Source organism: Equus caballus, chromosome 26 (genome assembly GCF_041296265.1).
Source record: "Equus caballus isolate H_3958 breed thoroughbred chromosome 26, TB-T2T, whole genome shotgun sequence".
Taxonomy (NCBI): domain Eukaryota; kingdom Metazoa; phylum Chordata; class Mammalia; order Perissodactyla; family Equidae; genus Equus; species Equus caballus.
In genome coordinates this window covers 48,801,596-48,817,165 of record NC_091709.1, presented here as the reverse complement: position 1 = coordinate 48,817,165, position 15,570 = coordinate 48,801,596, and the positions used below count along the sequence as shown (strand labels likewise).

General features: G+C 46.9%; 1 protein-coding gene across 1 annotated transcript in view; it reads left to right on the top strand.

Moving 5' to 3' along the window:
* LOC100054611 (aryl hydrocarbon receptor-like) overlaps positions 1-15,570 on the top strand; it is a 61,136-nt gene that overhangs the window by 21,094 nt on the left and 24,472 nt on the right. Inside the window, 1 exon segment of the mRNA XM_023630381.2 lies at positions 11,394-11,515. Coding sequence (XP_023486149.1) covers positions 11,394-11,515 — 122 coding nt within the window.

Sequence of the window (15,570 nt, the reverse complement as noted above, 5' to 3'; positions counted from 1 at the left end):
ACAGGTGAACCAGAACACAGGTGGGACAGGTGAACGAGAACACAGGTATGGCAGGTGAACTAGAACACAGATTCTGCAGTGCATGCCCAGCCTGATGTGCAAATCCTGGGATCCACATTGTCTCTCAGGCTCTCCATGGAAGGACACAGGTCCCCTGCCTGGCCCTGTCCTGCACCAGGCTCTCCACAGAACGGCATGTGCAGAAGTCCTTAGCTGACCGCCTGACTTCTTTCCTTCCTTTGCTTTGTTGTTTCTTTTGAGAATCCAATGGTTCTGCCACCTTGAAGAACTTTGGCTCAGAACAAAGGGCCCATTTATCTGAAACCAGGATATGAACTAGGATATTTCTTCTCATCTTCTGGAAAACTGTTCTAAAATTCTCTATCAATAGGCACAGTCTACTCTTCCTAGTCCTACTTGCCAATTCACTGTTGTTGCTGAAAGATAGATAGTTTTAACCCATTCCTGCAGATGCAACTTGTATCCCTTGAGTTGGGTAGTGCAGCTGAGCACAGGTGAGTTTGTTGCCTCCTGTGTCCCCTGGGGGAGGAGAACATGTGCCCTTCGTGACTAGAGGGCCATGCTCTGCAGGGATGAACAGAGAAAGACTCTGGCCTGACAACATTACATATTGTTATAGCTGCTCAAAAAAGAAACTCAAAAACTAATTGGATCCAGTTGACCTTCATAATGTACTGAGAATTATAAAACTTTGCCGAAAATGCAGTGATAACTGCAGGAAAGTAGGAACTATTTCATCATGTGCTACAAGGATGTAGAATGCCTGCACAATGATCAAGCACATTTGAGGTGTTGGCCAGGGGCAGGGGCAGGGTTTGGGGAGTGACTGCTGAGCAAATACGGGTTGTCTCGGGGGGATGCTGACAGTATGTTGGAGCTAAATAGAGGTGGTGATTGCACAACATTTGAATGTGCTAAATGCCACTGGAATGCTCTGTTTAAAATGGTTGATTTCACGTTATGTGAGTTCCACAGGGGCTGAAATCCTTTGAGGGGAGGGAGGCGCAGGGCCCCTCAAAGTCCTCTCAGTGCACAAAGGCCCCCAGTGGCCTGCCCTGCCTCCTCTGCTCGGCCTCTGTCCATCTCCGGGCTGCCTGCCCTGGGCTGCTCAAGGGCTGTGTCCACCTCCATACGTCACTGGATGGGGCCAATGAGCATGGGGGCCTGCCTCACCCACTCAGCTCTGCTGCAGGCATCTGACAGCAGTGAGGACCCCAGACCCTCTGCTCTGGGTCTGATTTCCCCTCAGGACAGCTTGAAGGAAACAGGCACGTGTGTGCCCGTGGACTGCCCTGGATAGCCGCTTTCTTTACGTTGTTGTGAACTGCTTTGATGTGGAAACAGCCTGATCTTTACCCCAGTCCAAGTTCTGGTCTGTTCAGAGGTGTGGTTCTGGGTCCTGCGTCTCCCACTAACTGTACAGATTCCTCTGCTGGGTCTCTCCTCTGAATGGCAGAGGGATGGGTGATCTCCAAGTCCATTTCTCATCCGGGCAAGAGTGGGGAGAGACTGGGAGAGAGGCGTGGCCATTTCAGGAGCCAGCTTGGGAAAGCTGTCCCCATTCCTGGTTGGACCCTCAAGCCCATGGGGAGGGCTGAGCCCAGGGTCCACACCCACAAGGGCTCTGACAAGGACATGTGCCACTGTCTGCCAGGGTCCTGGCCTCCCTGAGCCACGGAATCCCCTGGGCTGCCACGCCAAGGGCCCAGTTTCCTTTTGCCATGGCCTGAGACTGGGGTCTCAAACCTTCCTTCGTGCTCTGGATGGACGGCTGTTAAAGCCTGTGTTCTAGGCTTGGCTCAGCCTTCCTCCCCCTACCCCCAAAGCCAGACCTCTCATGGCCCTGCCCTCACATCTCTGTCCTCTGCCTCACCCTCACCTTGTCCCCTGCCCTCCCCTCCCATGTCCCCTCCTCACCCCCCACCATGTCTCCCCCGTGTCGCCTCCCCATCACATCCTCTCCTCTCCCTCACCCCATGTTCCCTGTCACTCTCTCTTCTCCCTGCCCCACCCCCCAGCCCCTCATGACACCCTTGGTAGCTCTGGCTGTGCAGCCTCAAAGTCTCTGTGACTCTGACTCTCCTTGTTTTCCTTCCAAGTTGCCTAAAAGGGCAGGTACCAGTTTGTCTTTATCATTTAGCATCCAGTAAATGGAGGAGGGAGGCCAGACCCTGGGGAGTTGGCACCCATTTTAGCCCCATCTGCCAGAGGGGGGGGCCCAGAGACTGTGCCAGATGAGGCAGGGAGTCCACCCCTGGGTAACAAGACAAAGGCTGCTGGGGTGGGCACAGGTCCTCGCCCCAAGGCCAGCTACTGACAGCCACCCTGGGATACACTGAGTCACTGGGTTGGTCCAGGGCAGGCAGGCTCCTTGCAGGGCCCTTGGGCGACTGGCACCCTAGAGGTGAGACTAGGTCAGGGCAGCTGCGTCCACTCGTGTGAGCCCACCACACCCAGCAGACCTAAGGGGAGAGGCCACCTGCACACCCAGCCAGGTGGGAACTGCTCTGACACCTGCTCCATCCCTGGGAGAGGGCAGTGCCCATAGGGGTCCAACCCCCAGGCTCCAGTCAGCTGAGTGAACCTGGCACCTGACCAGAGGGCTGTGGTCAACTTTGTTATGTAAAGTCACAGCACAACTCAGCACAGGAAAAGCCAGGACCTCACTCAGTGTGGGGAGGGGAGTGGGCAGCATCAAGGGCTCTGACCGAAGATGAGGATGACAGTGTCAGCGACAGAAGAATGTGCTGTCATCTCAAAAGACTGCGGGCATTTTAGCGCTTGGAGGACCAGTCTCCACCCTTTCTCCAGAATTCATCATGTTCTAAACAAGGACATACTTTTTTTAATGATTGGCTAAAGTTAGAATTAAAGATTAAAATAGAAATCCACTTTCTTCTTCAGGAAATGCTTCTTAACTTTGGTAAGAGTATGATCTTGTCAAGCTCAGGGCTGTGAGATGAACCTGTCCAGTCTGTCTCTTTAAATTTTACCACCTGTCTTGGTCAGGTCCAGCCCCAGCTGTGTCACCACAGTCCCCTAGACAAGACATGAGCTGTTTTACAGGTAGCATTGTCTGGCACTAAATCTGAGCTCACAGGTGCCAGGGCCAGGTCTGCAAGTTACTGGCCTATGCCTCTCAGTCACCAGATGGCTTCATGGCTCCTGCCATCAGGCTCGTGTTCCAGGCAGGAGAAAGGAAAAAAGAAACAAGTGACGGTGCCCACCTCCACTATCCCTGGGCAACTTCAGCTTATATCTTCGTGTCATGGGGGCACCTAGCGCCAAGGAAGGCTGGGAAATGTAATTTTTCTGATCTTGGTATTAAAAACAGCTTTAAAGATAGTATTTTCCTGTTGATGGATTTGAAGTTTTGTTGCAACAGTGCAGCAGCAGGAATGTCATCCAGGTTGGGTGTCCTCTCTTCCACTGAGCTGGCCCAGACCCCCTGAGCTAGCTTCTCAGTAAGTGGAGATGAGGCCAGACCTTTGGATCTGTTTCTCCCCAGTACAGCACAGCTGGGAGTTGCAAGGACTAGAAAGAAACCCATCTCATCTTAAGAAACAACTTAAAACATAAGAAAAGTGCGTTATCCCCCAGGGAGGCAGAAGGCCCAGGTGACATGGAGGTCCCGAGTCCTCTCCCCTGTCTGCTCTGCCAGCTTCAGCCTATTGGCTCTGTCCCCTTGTGTGTCTCCAAGACCACTGCCTCTGTTAGGAGCAGACGCCAGCTGGCCAGAGGAGGCGGCCCCCATGCTTGTGTCTCCTTTTACGAGGAAGGGTTTCCCTGAGACTCCCAGGGACTCCCTTCACGTGTCCCTTTGAGGCAGTCATCCACAAGGGGATGGGCATGAGCCGCCTGGCACAGCGGGGGCCTGGGCAGAAGAGATGCCGCCCCATCACAGCCAGGGCTCTGCTGGAAAGGACAGAAGGAACAGTTCAGCAACACCTGAACCAGGAACAGCTTTCTTTTTTCCTTAGCATGGAGCTCCTTTGTTTACAGAGCAATGCACGTTTAATGCTGAAATCTCGGAATGCACAAAAAAGAAACCATAAAACAATAAAAACCGACCTATAACCCAATCGCCCAGAGATAATCATGATAATTTGATGTCGCTGGCCTCCGACTGTATACACGCATGCTTTTTACAAAAACATGCGGGGAGTAAATCTCAGTGGTCGGAACCTCGGAGGTGGAAATACAGGCCAAAGTTGCCCCAGGAAGCCCGAGGCCACTGCCGGGCAGCTCACAGCAGCTTCTCCACACCAAAGTCCACTGGCTATTGGGAGAAACTGACTTGCATGGGCTTCTAAAATGAGGAAGAAGGAAGACCACGTTGCCTCAGACGGTGGTGTCACTAAGCCCCTGTCTGTGATGTTGGTGGCTCCCTCGGAGCATCTCAGTGGAACAGTCTTAAATGGACTTTCAAGGCTGAACTATGGCAAGGCTGAGGTGTCAAGATTTCTTAAAAAGACTAAACTGGGACACAACTGATGTGATCTCTGAGAATTTTGCTTTTTCCTAACTCTTGATAGTTTACAGATTTTCTTCAGTCATCAAGAAAGAAGTTGAAAATTGTGATTAGGCCTATTTTGCAAATCATGCTGAAATGCTGCAAGAGGACAGGAAGAAATTCTTTGCTTAGCCAGATGTAATCAAGAGTATTCTAGGAACCCACGTATCCCTGACCCCTGGCCTGAAATGTTCAACCTCCCAGCTTTTAGCCTAATGTGCTGGCCATTGACATCTGATGGAGTGCTGGAAACAGTCTGCAGAAGGAAGGCGGCCCACACTTCCTGGGTACCTATTTAGGTTGCGTATCTAATTCTACCTGATAGGGCCACCAGAATGTGCTGCCGTACCTAATGTCTCAAATTTTCTAGAGTAAATAAAGAGTAAGAAAAAATGCTTAACTGGATAATTGTCACTGTGGTGAAAGTTTGCAAACCACATCATGCATTTCATTTTTATAAAGTTATCATTAAATTGAAGTCACATTTAATTTGCATTACTTTAAATTGTAATAAATGTTTGGTACACAGCCGCTGAAAGTGTAGATGCTAGTCTAGGCAGGGAGTTCCTCAAAGGCAGGGACGTGGCTGGTTCATCTTGGAAACCCAGTTCAGTGCCTGGAACATGGAAAACATTCAGTAACATTGGAAGAATTGAGGTGTATTCATTTCTAAATTTTATTCTGACCTTCTCAGAGATTCAAGGGAGGGAAGAGGTGAAGTTTCACCCAGAGGTCTGCTGTTAGACCTGCCATACCTCCTCCCTCCTTTGGGTGGTTTCTCAGCTGACCTGCAGGAAGCCCGTAATCAAAGACCTACCACTCCAAGGCTGTTAATATCGGCGAGAACAGCTGTGTAGGGTGTGGTGAGGTGCAATTGCGTGTGTATTCATGACCACATATTAGAAAAATGCAAGATCTCTATAATAGTAGCAAAAGGAGGTGACTGGGAGCCACCCGTGGTGCCATGACTGCCGTCCCATCACAGAGGAAGAGCATCTGTGAGTATAACCCATAGCATGTGTCCGGAGATGGGTGATATCTGCTGGCCAGGGCTTCTCCCCATTCATTCTGCAGTCCCTGTGTGTTCAGCCCAGAGACGGGCTGAAGCAGGATCCTGTGGTGTGCTGGGGCTGGCTTGTACCAGTTCACGAGAGCCAATGTTAAATTTTCGGGAATTTTGCTATTGATGGTTAAACAAAGCCATTATTAAAAATTAAATTACATAGACTTACAGTTAAATATAAATGAGTGTCTGCACATGGCATTTCTAGAAATTCCCATTGACTGCCTCAAGAGCATGGCTGGAGAGAAGGCACCTGGAGGCATGGCCCAGTTACAGTCTCTCCAGGGACAAGGACACATCTGGGCTCCGTGCTCCCCTCCTCCTGCATCAACGTTAAAGAGCCCTGAGAACACGGAGGCCCCTGCCAACCTGGATCCCTCAGTTGGGGCAAAGTCAGGAGGGCCCCGCCTCAAAGCCCCTGCCCCGTCTACCCCACGGGAAGACCCCAAACCCCTCGCTGTAGGCATCAGTGGGCCCTAGCATGCTCCTTCCCTCCCACGCTCACAGCTTCCCTGCTCATCACCTGCCTTGTTGCTGTCCCAGACCCCCATCATCCTCACCCTGACTGTCTCCACACACTCTCAGGCTCTCGGCATCCCCGTGCCCGATCCCTCTCCCAGCGCTACCCCCACCCCAACTCCCGACTCAGGACCCATCATCAGCAAATCGCCACCCCCTCCACCTTTCCACAGCGAACCGGGCTCACCCCTCAGCACCAACTCTTCTGCGAGCCTCCCAGGTTTCTCTCCCACAAGCCTCATCCTTGCACCCTCCCCCTAAAATCCCTGGCTCTGAACCTCATAGGTCTCGTTGGTCCTTTCAATCCATTTTTTATGCTTTTATCAGTAAGTATGTTTCATTTAGAACCCTTTGGGCTGCCAGTAGCAGAAACCCTGACTCAAGCTGCTACCATGTAGTAACTCACCTCAGGATCTCCCCAGGGAGAGTGGCTCAGGGACAGTGCTGGCCCCAAGGCCCAGGTTCTCTCAGTCTCTCTGCTGCACCATCCTCAGCAACTTCACCCACAGGCTGGGATCAGCTGAAGCCAACTTGTGTCCACTTGTGGGAGCAATGAGGAGAACGCAGGGTGAGAGGATGCTTCCCTTGATTTGCTTACAGGCCACATGTACAGCCTGCAGCCTCTTCATGGAGCATCTGCCTGTCAAAACCTGCCAGGGACATAAGCTGTGGGCAAAGAAAAGGGGAGTCCCAGAGAGCTCATCTCCCTCGACACCAAAGGCGCTTGCTCTTCAAACAATGTCCACTGTCAGAAGTGAGAAGCTTACCTTGCCCTGGGAGAGCAGCAATGCTGGCAGCACGAGCAGAGGAGCAGGCCTGGCCAAGGCCACACCAGCACATTCTGAACTTCATCTTGCATGTACCTGTGGGCCACACTAAATGCAGATCCTGAGTCACTGTGTCTGGGCGTTGCCTGCAAACCTGTATCTCTAGGCTCCCAAGAGATGCTCCCAGTCCCAGACTACACCTTGAGCAGCGAGGGTCCACACCATGCTCTACTCTGGCCACCTGGAAAGCACAGCAACAACAAAAACAAAGAGGGGCCTCCAGGCCTGCAGTTAGAAGAGGCACTGGTGCCCCCAGGGGCTGCAGTGATGCCGGGAGTGGCTCTACAGAGGCCAGGGGGCTGTAGAGCAGCGATTTGTTCTGACCCGGTAAGGGTGAGATTTCTCTCCACCCACTACCCCCACCGCTCGGGACACTGCCCATTGGTCACCCCTCCTACTGCCGCCTGCCCCAAAGTTCCTGGGAGCGGGACTTGTGGACAGAGCCTCCGGGGAGCAGGGTGTGTGAACAGAGCCTCATCCACATTCCTGTAGTGCCCTCTCCCCAGCACAAGGGAGCTCCCCTCACCTGCACATTTGCTACTTCTGATCTGCTGTAATGCAATCACTGAACCAAAAGAGGTGCAGTTGACCTAAATGTCTCGAGTTGACCTAAGTGGGCTTTGAATCAAGAGCTGCGTGACTCGGGGAATATTCTCTGGTACATTCTGATTTTGTTTGTTCGGACCACGTTGTGTCCATCATGATCCTTCTCTCCTCTCCTCAATGCCACCTCCCCTCACGCCATTTCGCTATCCAGGCACCAGAGTGTCGGTAAATGAGGTAGATACATCCAGCCGCTTCTGGGGAGCAGTTCCCTGCCCCCACCCATTTCCACAGCAGACAGAAGCTTCCTACGTCATGTGTCAACAGTTTCATAACTAAATTGTTAACCCATGTTCATCTGATGTATGCTCACCAAGTCCAGCTATCCAGTTTCTTCCTCTTTCTCAGTGACTCAGTATTATATAATTTTCATATTATTTAATTTATTCTCAGTGAGAAAGAATTAGTGTCCATTGAGCATCCTCTATGGCCAGGCTTTTCGTTTAGGTATTTTATCTGACTCTCTAAAGCACTGTCATCGTCCCCTAGTACAGATGAAGACAGTGAGGCTGAGAGAGCTCAGGGACTCTCCAAAGGTGGCACAGCAGCAAGAGACAGAGCCAGGGCTGAAGCTGCTTCCACTGCACCGGGTAGAGCCTCTTTCACCATGTGGGATGAGGCAGTTTGAAGCCAGGAACTCAAGTTAGAGGAGACTGAATAGCCCATCACTTGGGTCTCAGACTGGCTGGGGCTCACTGTCCTATAGAGAAAGCAGATAAGGAGATTCTGCTGGAAAGATGGGGGGAAAGTGCATTGCCACATCTCCCTAAAGAGAGAGACCACTGGCTGAAGAGGAACCCACCACCCACACTCCTCTGGGAACTCAGGACAGCATGACTAGGGATGCTCTGCTCACTGAAGGAGCACATGAGCCCTCAGCATGGAGGGAGGCTCAGGAGCCTGAGGAGAGTTGGAGCATCTCTGTGGGATGGTGCAGAACTGGAAGTGTGCAGGCATTCTGAATCCCTGTCAGCCTGAGGCCTGGCCCAAATGTCTCATTCTGAAGAGAGGAACTTCCCATTTCTCTGAATATCTCAGTGTGAGGCTGCTCTTTGGTTGAATTCCTTCCCCAGCACCACCCTCCCCCTCCTACACCTTTATCCTCCCCAGACAACCAACCACATCTCCAGCAGCATCTGACCCAGGGCCACTCCAGTGGTTCTGGCCCAGGGCACAGAGGCAGGAATGACCCTGGTTTCCACAGGGCTCTGTGATGACAGAGAAGGGTGTTTGTTTAAGTTAGTAAGCAGTAAAGTGACTCACAGACCTCTCTATACAAATTGCTCTCCTCTGATTTCAAGCCAGCCTCAGCTGTTGCTCATAGCTGCTCCATCTTTGATGTTGGCTTCAACAAGCAGGAGCAGCTCCAACAGCCTGTGGATTTCTTTCCAAGAATCAGAGCCAGATCACTTAATGGGTATTTTTGTGGCTGTAAAATACTTTTCTTAAACAAAAGCTGTGCCAATGAGATTATTAAACATTTGTTTTGCTTATTTCACTTTAACCCTTGGATCTTGTTTCTTCTCGAAGATTTATGGAGAGTTGTCCGTTACAGATACAAGGTTGAGTGTTCCATTCCTTGAAAAAAGAAGAGAGGCTTGGAGCATCATGCAGAGGAGTTAGGGCTTGGGGGACTTCAGCCCCTCAGGCAGCTCTGGACTCCTGGGGAGCAGGAAACTCTGGCCCGCTCTGACTCAGCAGCATCCACAGAACCTCATGCAGTCAGTGTGTGTTCTGAGGAGGCTGAGTCGCATCTTGTGTGTTTCTGTGACCCAAAGACCTTGTAGTCTCCTCAGCAAATGTGGCCTGCTTCCTCCTCTGGCTGACTGTGGCATCCAGTCCAGTTCCTCCACCCTTCCATTATTTCTTGGCCAGGACACACTTTCTCTTTTTCTGAATGTCCTGAAAGAGACTGTTTACCATGCAGCTGCTCAGCTGACTCCTCAGGACTGGGTTTGCTGCTAATATCAGTCCCCACCAATACCACCACCTCCTCTAATGTTGTCAGTGGTTCCCTCTATGAGTGATTTGGGCCACTAACCTGGAATCCTCAGCCTGGAGCTTAGGGCTTTGGGATAAACACTTCCCTCCTGAGCCACCCCAGTGAAAGATGATTTGTGCACCACTGTCGACAGCCCATCACCCCCTCTTATTTGATACTGAGAGGAAAATGTTGACAAAATGCTGAATCATCAGATTTCTCTGTGGCTTTTGGGTTTTTATCTTATAAAACTTTCCTATCTTGTTTCCATATGTCCTGAAATCCAAAAAGCATTAAATGCAAGGTATCCCAGAAATGTGTGTCTTCGAGGCCTCCTACTACCTTTTTGGGTTTATACTCATCTTTCGTTTACTTGATATGAGTGCAGGGAACAAGCTGGATCTGCTTGTGGGAAGGAATAGTGGCACTTTGTGCTGAGATGTGTGACTTGACTGGAGACAAAAGCATGAAAACCTGAAGCAGCTTTTCATCCCATTCAGGGTATGTGTGGTGGCAGAGCTCAGAGTTCAGTGTGACTCAAAGATTAAGAAATGGAAGGAAGGTTCTGGGCAGCATGACAAGGACCAGGACCCTGGGCGCACATTCATGTGCATGAATCAAGGTGCACACAAGCCATACATTTTTTGACTAGATAGTCTATGGGAGTGTGAGAGAGACCCGTCATGGGAAAGATGTTCAGGAATGAGGTTCTGAAGGAAAGCACTGCCAGCTGGAATCTTGCCTGTCCTTCAAAGTCTGTTTCACCTGCCACTTCTCCCATGAAGGCATCCCAGACCTCATTCCCTCCAACTTGGTTGCAGTGCCTCCTACAGCCAGGTCAGAGTGCACCTCGGGTCACAGCTCTCCACATGGTCCAAGTGGCATTTCAGGGAGATGTGTATTTCTACACACCACTTCCAACTCCAAGATTGTATCTCTTAGCATCCCAACAGTTCTTCGCAGAGCCTTAAGCACAGCCCTTCTTTAGTAAACATTTGAGAGGAAAATATGAGGAATGTGAGGAAATATTTGGGGGCCAAAGTGAAATAACAGCTGAATGGAAAGGCAGAAATCTGAACAGTTTATCATTGCCAAATTTCAGGTGCTTTTCCTTCAAGAGGTTTGAGAAGGAAAAAGATTCATTTGACAAAGCATCAAGTTTGTAGACAAAGAGGAACTTGTCTATTCTTTGGAAGAGAATAAAATAGAGTAACAGGGGAAAAAGCAGGGTAGATAGGGGCTTATCCTATGGGGGCCAGTTTTTTCCCTCCTTTGGGAAGCTTGTGTCCCTAAAGGGTAATATATACTGTGTATAAAATAATACAGTGATACCTGGATTAATGGGTATTTTGAACCTAAATCACTTGATTACAAAAATCATCTTCACTATTCACCCAGTCCCCTTGGTCCTGCCTTTGGCAAAGAGAACGCTGCCTGATGTTCAGAAGCTGCCGTGCTTGGCACTTTGTTGCCAAATCCACATAATAAAAGGAAAGACTCTCTTTTCAATGATTGTTAACAAGCTTACCAGTGCATCTTTGCGGCCAACTTTCCCTTAAGACATCAGCAATTCAGTTATGATGGTATTTTCTGTATAAACTAAAGGTGGTCTTGACTAAGAGGAAAATGTAGGGCATGTGTACTTGTTTTTAATGTTGAACACCTATCACAAAATCATGCACATTCTAGTTAAACGGGGTTTTTTAGATGAGGACTTCTTTCTTCTTTTTAATCTTTAACTTAGAAGAAAACACATCCACCAATATCACTGATGATTCCGGAGCTGAGAACCAGGGTCACCTGGGTTCTCCTCTCTATGCCTGGGGGACAGAACATATTCATAATGGCACCTTTTCTCTTTCTCAGCCACCCTAAAGGACAGCAATGCAGACAGCTCAGCTGACCCACTCATGAACCCACGAGGAAGTCAGTGTACCTCTCCACAGGTCAATGTAGAACTGTTTTCTGAGGGGGACTTGCTTCTTCAGGTATTGTATGATATTGTCCATCTCTATTCCCTGTCAATGGTTATGGTTACAACAGAATCAGACCTCAGAACCTTCCAGAAAACATTTTGTTTCAATTCTTGTTGAATTTATCTTTAATTATTATGTCAAATTTCTGACTGAATAGAGTATTATATATCTAATTTCCCATTTTGGGACAATACTATAATCATAGTGCCATGTGGGCGGGAGTCACACATGAGGTAGGAAGAGTCAGAAACCCTGGATGTCAATCCATGATGATCACTTGCTAGTCAAGTAGCAGTCACCTCTCTATTCAAGGATGATTCTTCATCTTCTCTGCCTGCCTCAGGGGATATGAGACTCAGATGGAGGGGTGGATGTGAAAATTGTACTGTAAGCCATCAAATCCCAAGTAATGAAACAAATGTAGCAAGGAAAAATATATTTTATGTAGATGGAAATGTTGCCATACTATATTTTATTTTTACTACTATTGAGCATTTAAGAAATTTCTTTCCCTGTAATTTCCTATCTAAATATAATATATTGCTGGTACCTTAGCAAGGAATCCAGGTTCTGGGTGTCACAAATCTGGCAGATCTTCATCTCACAAACCAGAAATACAAAACCTCAGCAGACGATCCAGCAAGAATATGCATAATCACTGGGTGATTGGCCCTAGAAGCACGTGGGTCTCTTCTTCAGGAAAGAGGAGGTGGCGTAAAGGATAACTGCATCATTGTTTATCTGTTGAGAAAAATCATTAGGCTTTTTTCTGGCTGAAGATTCAGTCTCAGCACAGTTACCATGTCTTAAAAGTCTGTGGTTTCCTCTCCCCACCCACAAGCTGAAGGAATTACATTTTTAATGCTTCAGGTATTTTTTTAAATTTAAAAAGAGACCTGCTACAAAGACTTTGTGACAGTGTTAGCATATGTTAAATCTGGATATATGACTTTTGGTTATACTGTTTACTTTTTAGTGAATTTGAAATGTTTTATATTTATACCTTTAAAATAGAAATTTCAACACAAAAACATCTTCTGAAATGCGATCCTAAAGAATAACTTAAAATTAGTTTGTTTAGTTTCAAATTACCAAAATTCTGTATTAGTCATGGTTCTCCAGAGAAACAGAACCAATAGAATGTGTGTGTGGGTGTGTGTAGAAAGAGATTTTAAGGAAGTGGCTCATGTGATGTGGGGCCTGGCAAAACTGAAATCTGCAGAACAGGCTGGCAGCCTGTCGACCCAGGGAAGAGTTGATTTTGCAATCTTGAGTCCGAAGGCTATCTGAAGGCAAAATTTCTTCTTCCTCCGGGGACTTCAGTCTTAAGTCCTTCTACTGATCGGCTCACCCACATTATGGAAGGTAATCTGCTTTACTAAGTGTCTACTAATTTAAATATTATTCACATCTAAATAAAAGAAATACCTTCACAGCAACATCTAGACTAGTATTTGACCAAACATTTGGACACCATAGCCTAGCCAAGTTGGCAGGTAAAATTAACCATCACAGCTTCATATTTAGTTGCATTTTAAATGGCTGAGAATTAGTTTCAGTTGCTAAAAATAATAATAAACTTGTTTCAGTTGATAAAGAAATATTTGACTTCATTTTGTGGGATCACATTCAGATGTTTGGCATTTAAGACCAAACTAAATTTAAATAATTCTATTTTTATAAAAACACTCTAGACACAGAAATGATGAACTAAGACCAGACATAAAATATAAATCTGAATGGTTTGCTAACTAAACAGAATAATCTATTGATGTTCTGTTTGTTTTGTTGCTTGTGATAATAATGATGTAGAGGCGTGGGACTGAATTTAACAGAGGGGAAGCTGAATTTAACAGGTTGATAATTTACCCAGTTGAGCTCAATGAGTCAAGAGAGGAACATAGAATTTGAAACTGTACACAAAGGAATTATTACAATGATTGAAATAATTATATAGTAAAACCACAATAGGAAAGGAGAATGTAATGTTCTTCCACAGGATTATTCTTACTGTTGTAATACTGTTGTATGTTAGCACAATTAAAAAAAAATGAAGCAAAGGTAATCTCTTGGGCACTTCTCAGCTTCTGGGCAGGCGTTGCTCTTGCAGGGGAGTTTGAACTGGTTCACGGCAGTTGGTGATTGCATTTCTTAACATAAGTAAAAAAAAAGCAATTTTGAAAAACAGTTAAGTGCTTCCAAAATTGCTTTGAGCTGCTCAGGGCAGTTAGTTGGTGGCAATAATACAGGCTTGAATGAACAGGACAACCTCCACTTTCATCACACTGCCTAGGGGCAGGGAATGAGGGCTCAGGGCCCCCACACGGTTATTGTTTGCTTGTAAATGTATAATAGTTAATCTGCTCTGCTCCAGAAACCTCATGTGTGCATTCAGGATTGTGGAAATAAATGAAGACCAACCAAATGAGAAAAGCAAAGGCTACTTATTCAGAGCTTGCTAGAGCAAGGGAGTCAGCCGCTGTCACTTGAGTTTTGGCAGAGACTCATGACAAATAGAAATGGGAAGCAATGGGATATATTGGAGTATATGAGGAAGCCATTTGGTGTAAACCTAATTCGGCCTGACTTTGTTTTTTCCAAAAGGGCCTGACCATGGCCATTGAGCACAGCAGGGTCGCAGGTCTGTTGTCTTGAGCTGGGTGGTCACAGGTGAGCACAGCAATCAATTTCTAGCCTAGGGAGAGATGCTTATCCTTAAGGAAATGCCAATGTCGGGGGAAGTTGCATTTTTACTTGTCAGTTATAGAAAAACAGAGGGAGCTATGGCTCTTGCACACTTCAGTTTGTGAGATGGTCACACTCTTCTGATAATAATGACGATGGTAGCAGCAGCAACAACAACATGCACATGCAAAAGAATGAAACTAGACCGTTATCTTATATCATACACAAAAATCAACTCAAAATGGATTAGAACTGAATGTAAGACCTGAAACCATGGTACTTCTATAAGAAAACATAGGCAGTATGCTCTTCTACATTGGTCTTAGCAACATTTTTTCAAGTACCATGTCTGACTGGGCAAAGGAAACAACAGAAAAATAAACAAATGAGATTACATCAAACTAAAAAGCTTTCGCACAGCAAAGGAAACGGTCAACAAGACAAAAAGACAACCTAACAATTGGGAGGATGTATTTGCAAACCATATATCTGATAAGGGGTCAATATCCAAAATATATAAAGAACTCATACATCTCAACAACAAAAATACTAACCACCCAATTAAAAAATGGGCGAAAGATCTGAACAGACATTTCTCCAAAGAAGATCTACAGATGGCCAACAGGCACGTGAAAGGATGTTCAACATCATTAACTACCAGGGAAATGCAAATCAAAATTACAATGAGATATCACCTCACTCTCATCAGAATGGCTATAATTAACAAGACAGGAAACAACAAGTGTTGCAGAGGATGTGGAGAGAAGGGAACTCTCATAGACTGTTGGTGGGAGTGCAAACTGGTGCAGCCACTATGAAAAACAGTACAGAGATTCCTCAAAAAATTAAGAATAGAACTACCATACGATCCAGCTATTCCACTGCTAGGTATTTATCCAAAGAACTTGAAAACACGAATGCATAAAGATACATTCCCCCCTTTGTTCATTGCACCATTATTCACAATAGCCAAAATTTGGAAGCAACCTAGGTGCCCATCAAGGGATGAACGGATAAAGCAAATGTGGTATATATACACAATGGAATACTACTCAGCCATAAGAAATGATGAATTCTGGCCATTTGTGACAAGGATGGGCCTTCAGGGTATTATGCTAAGCAAAATAGGTCAGAGGGAGAAAGTCAAATACCGTATGATCTCACTCATAAGTAGAAGATAAAAACAACAACAAACAATCACATAGTGACAGAGATTGGATTGGTGGTTACCAGAGGGTACTGGGGAGGGAGGAAGGTGAAAGGGGTGATCAGGCAAATGTGTATGGTGATGGATGGTAATTAGTCTTTGGATGGTGAACATGATGTAATCTACACAGGAAGTGAAATATAATGATGTACATCTGAAATTTATATAATGTTAT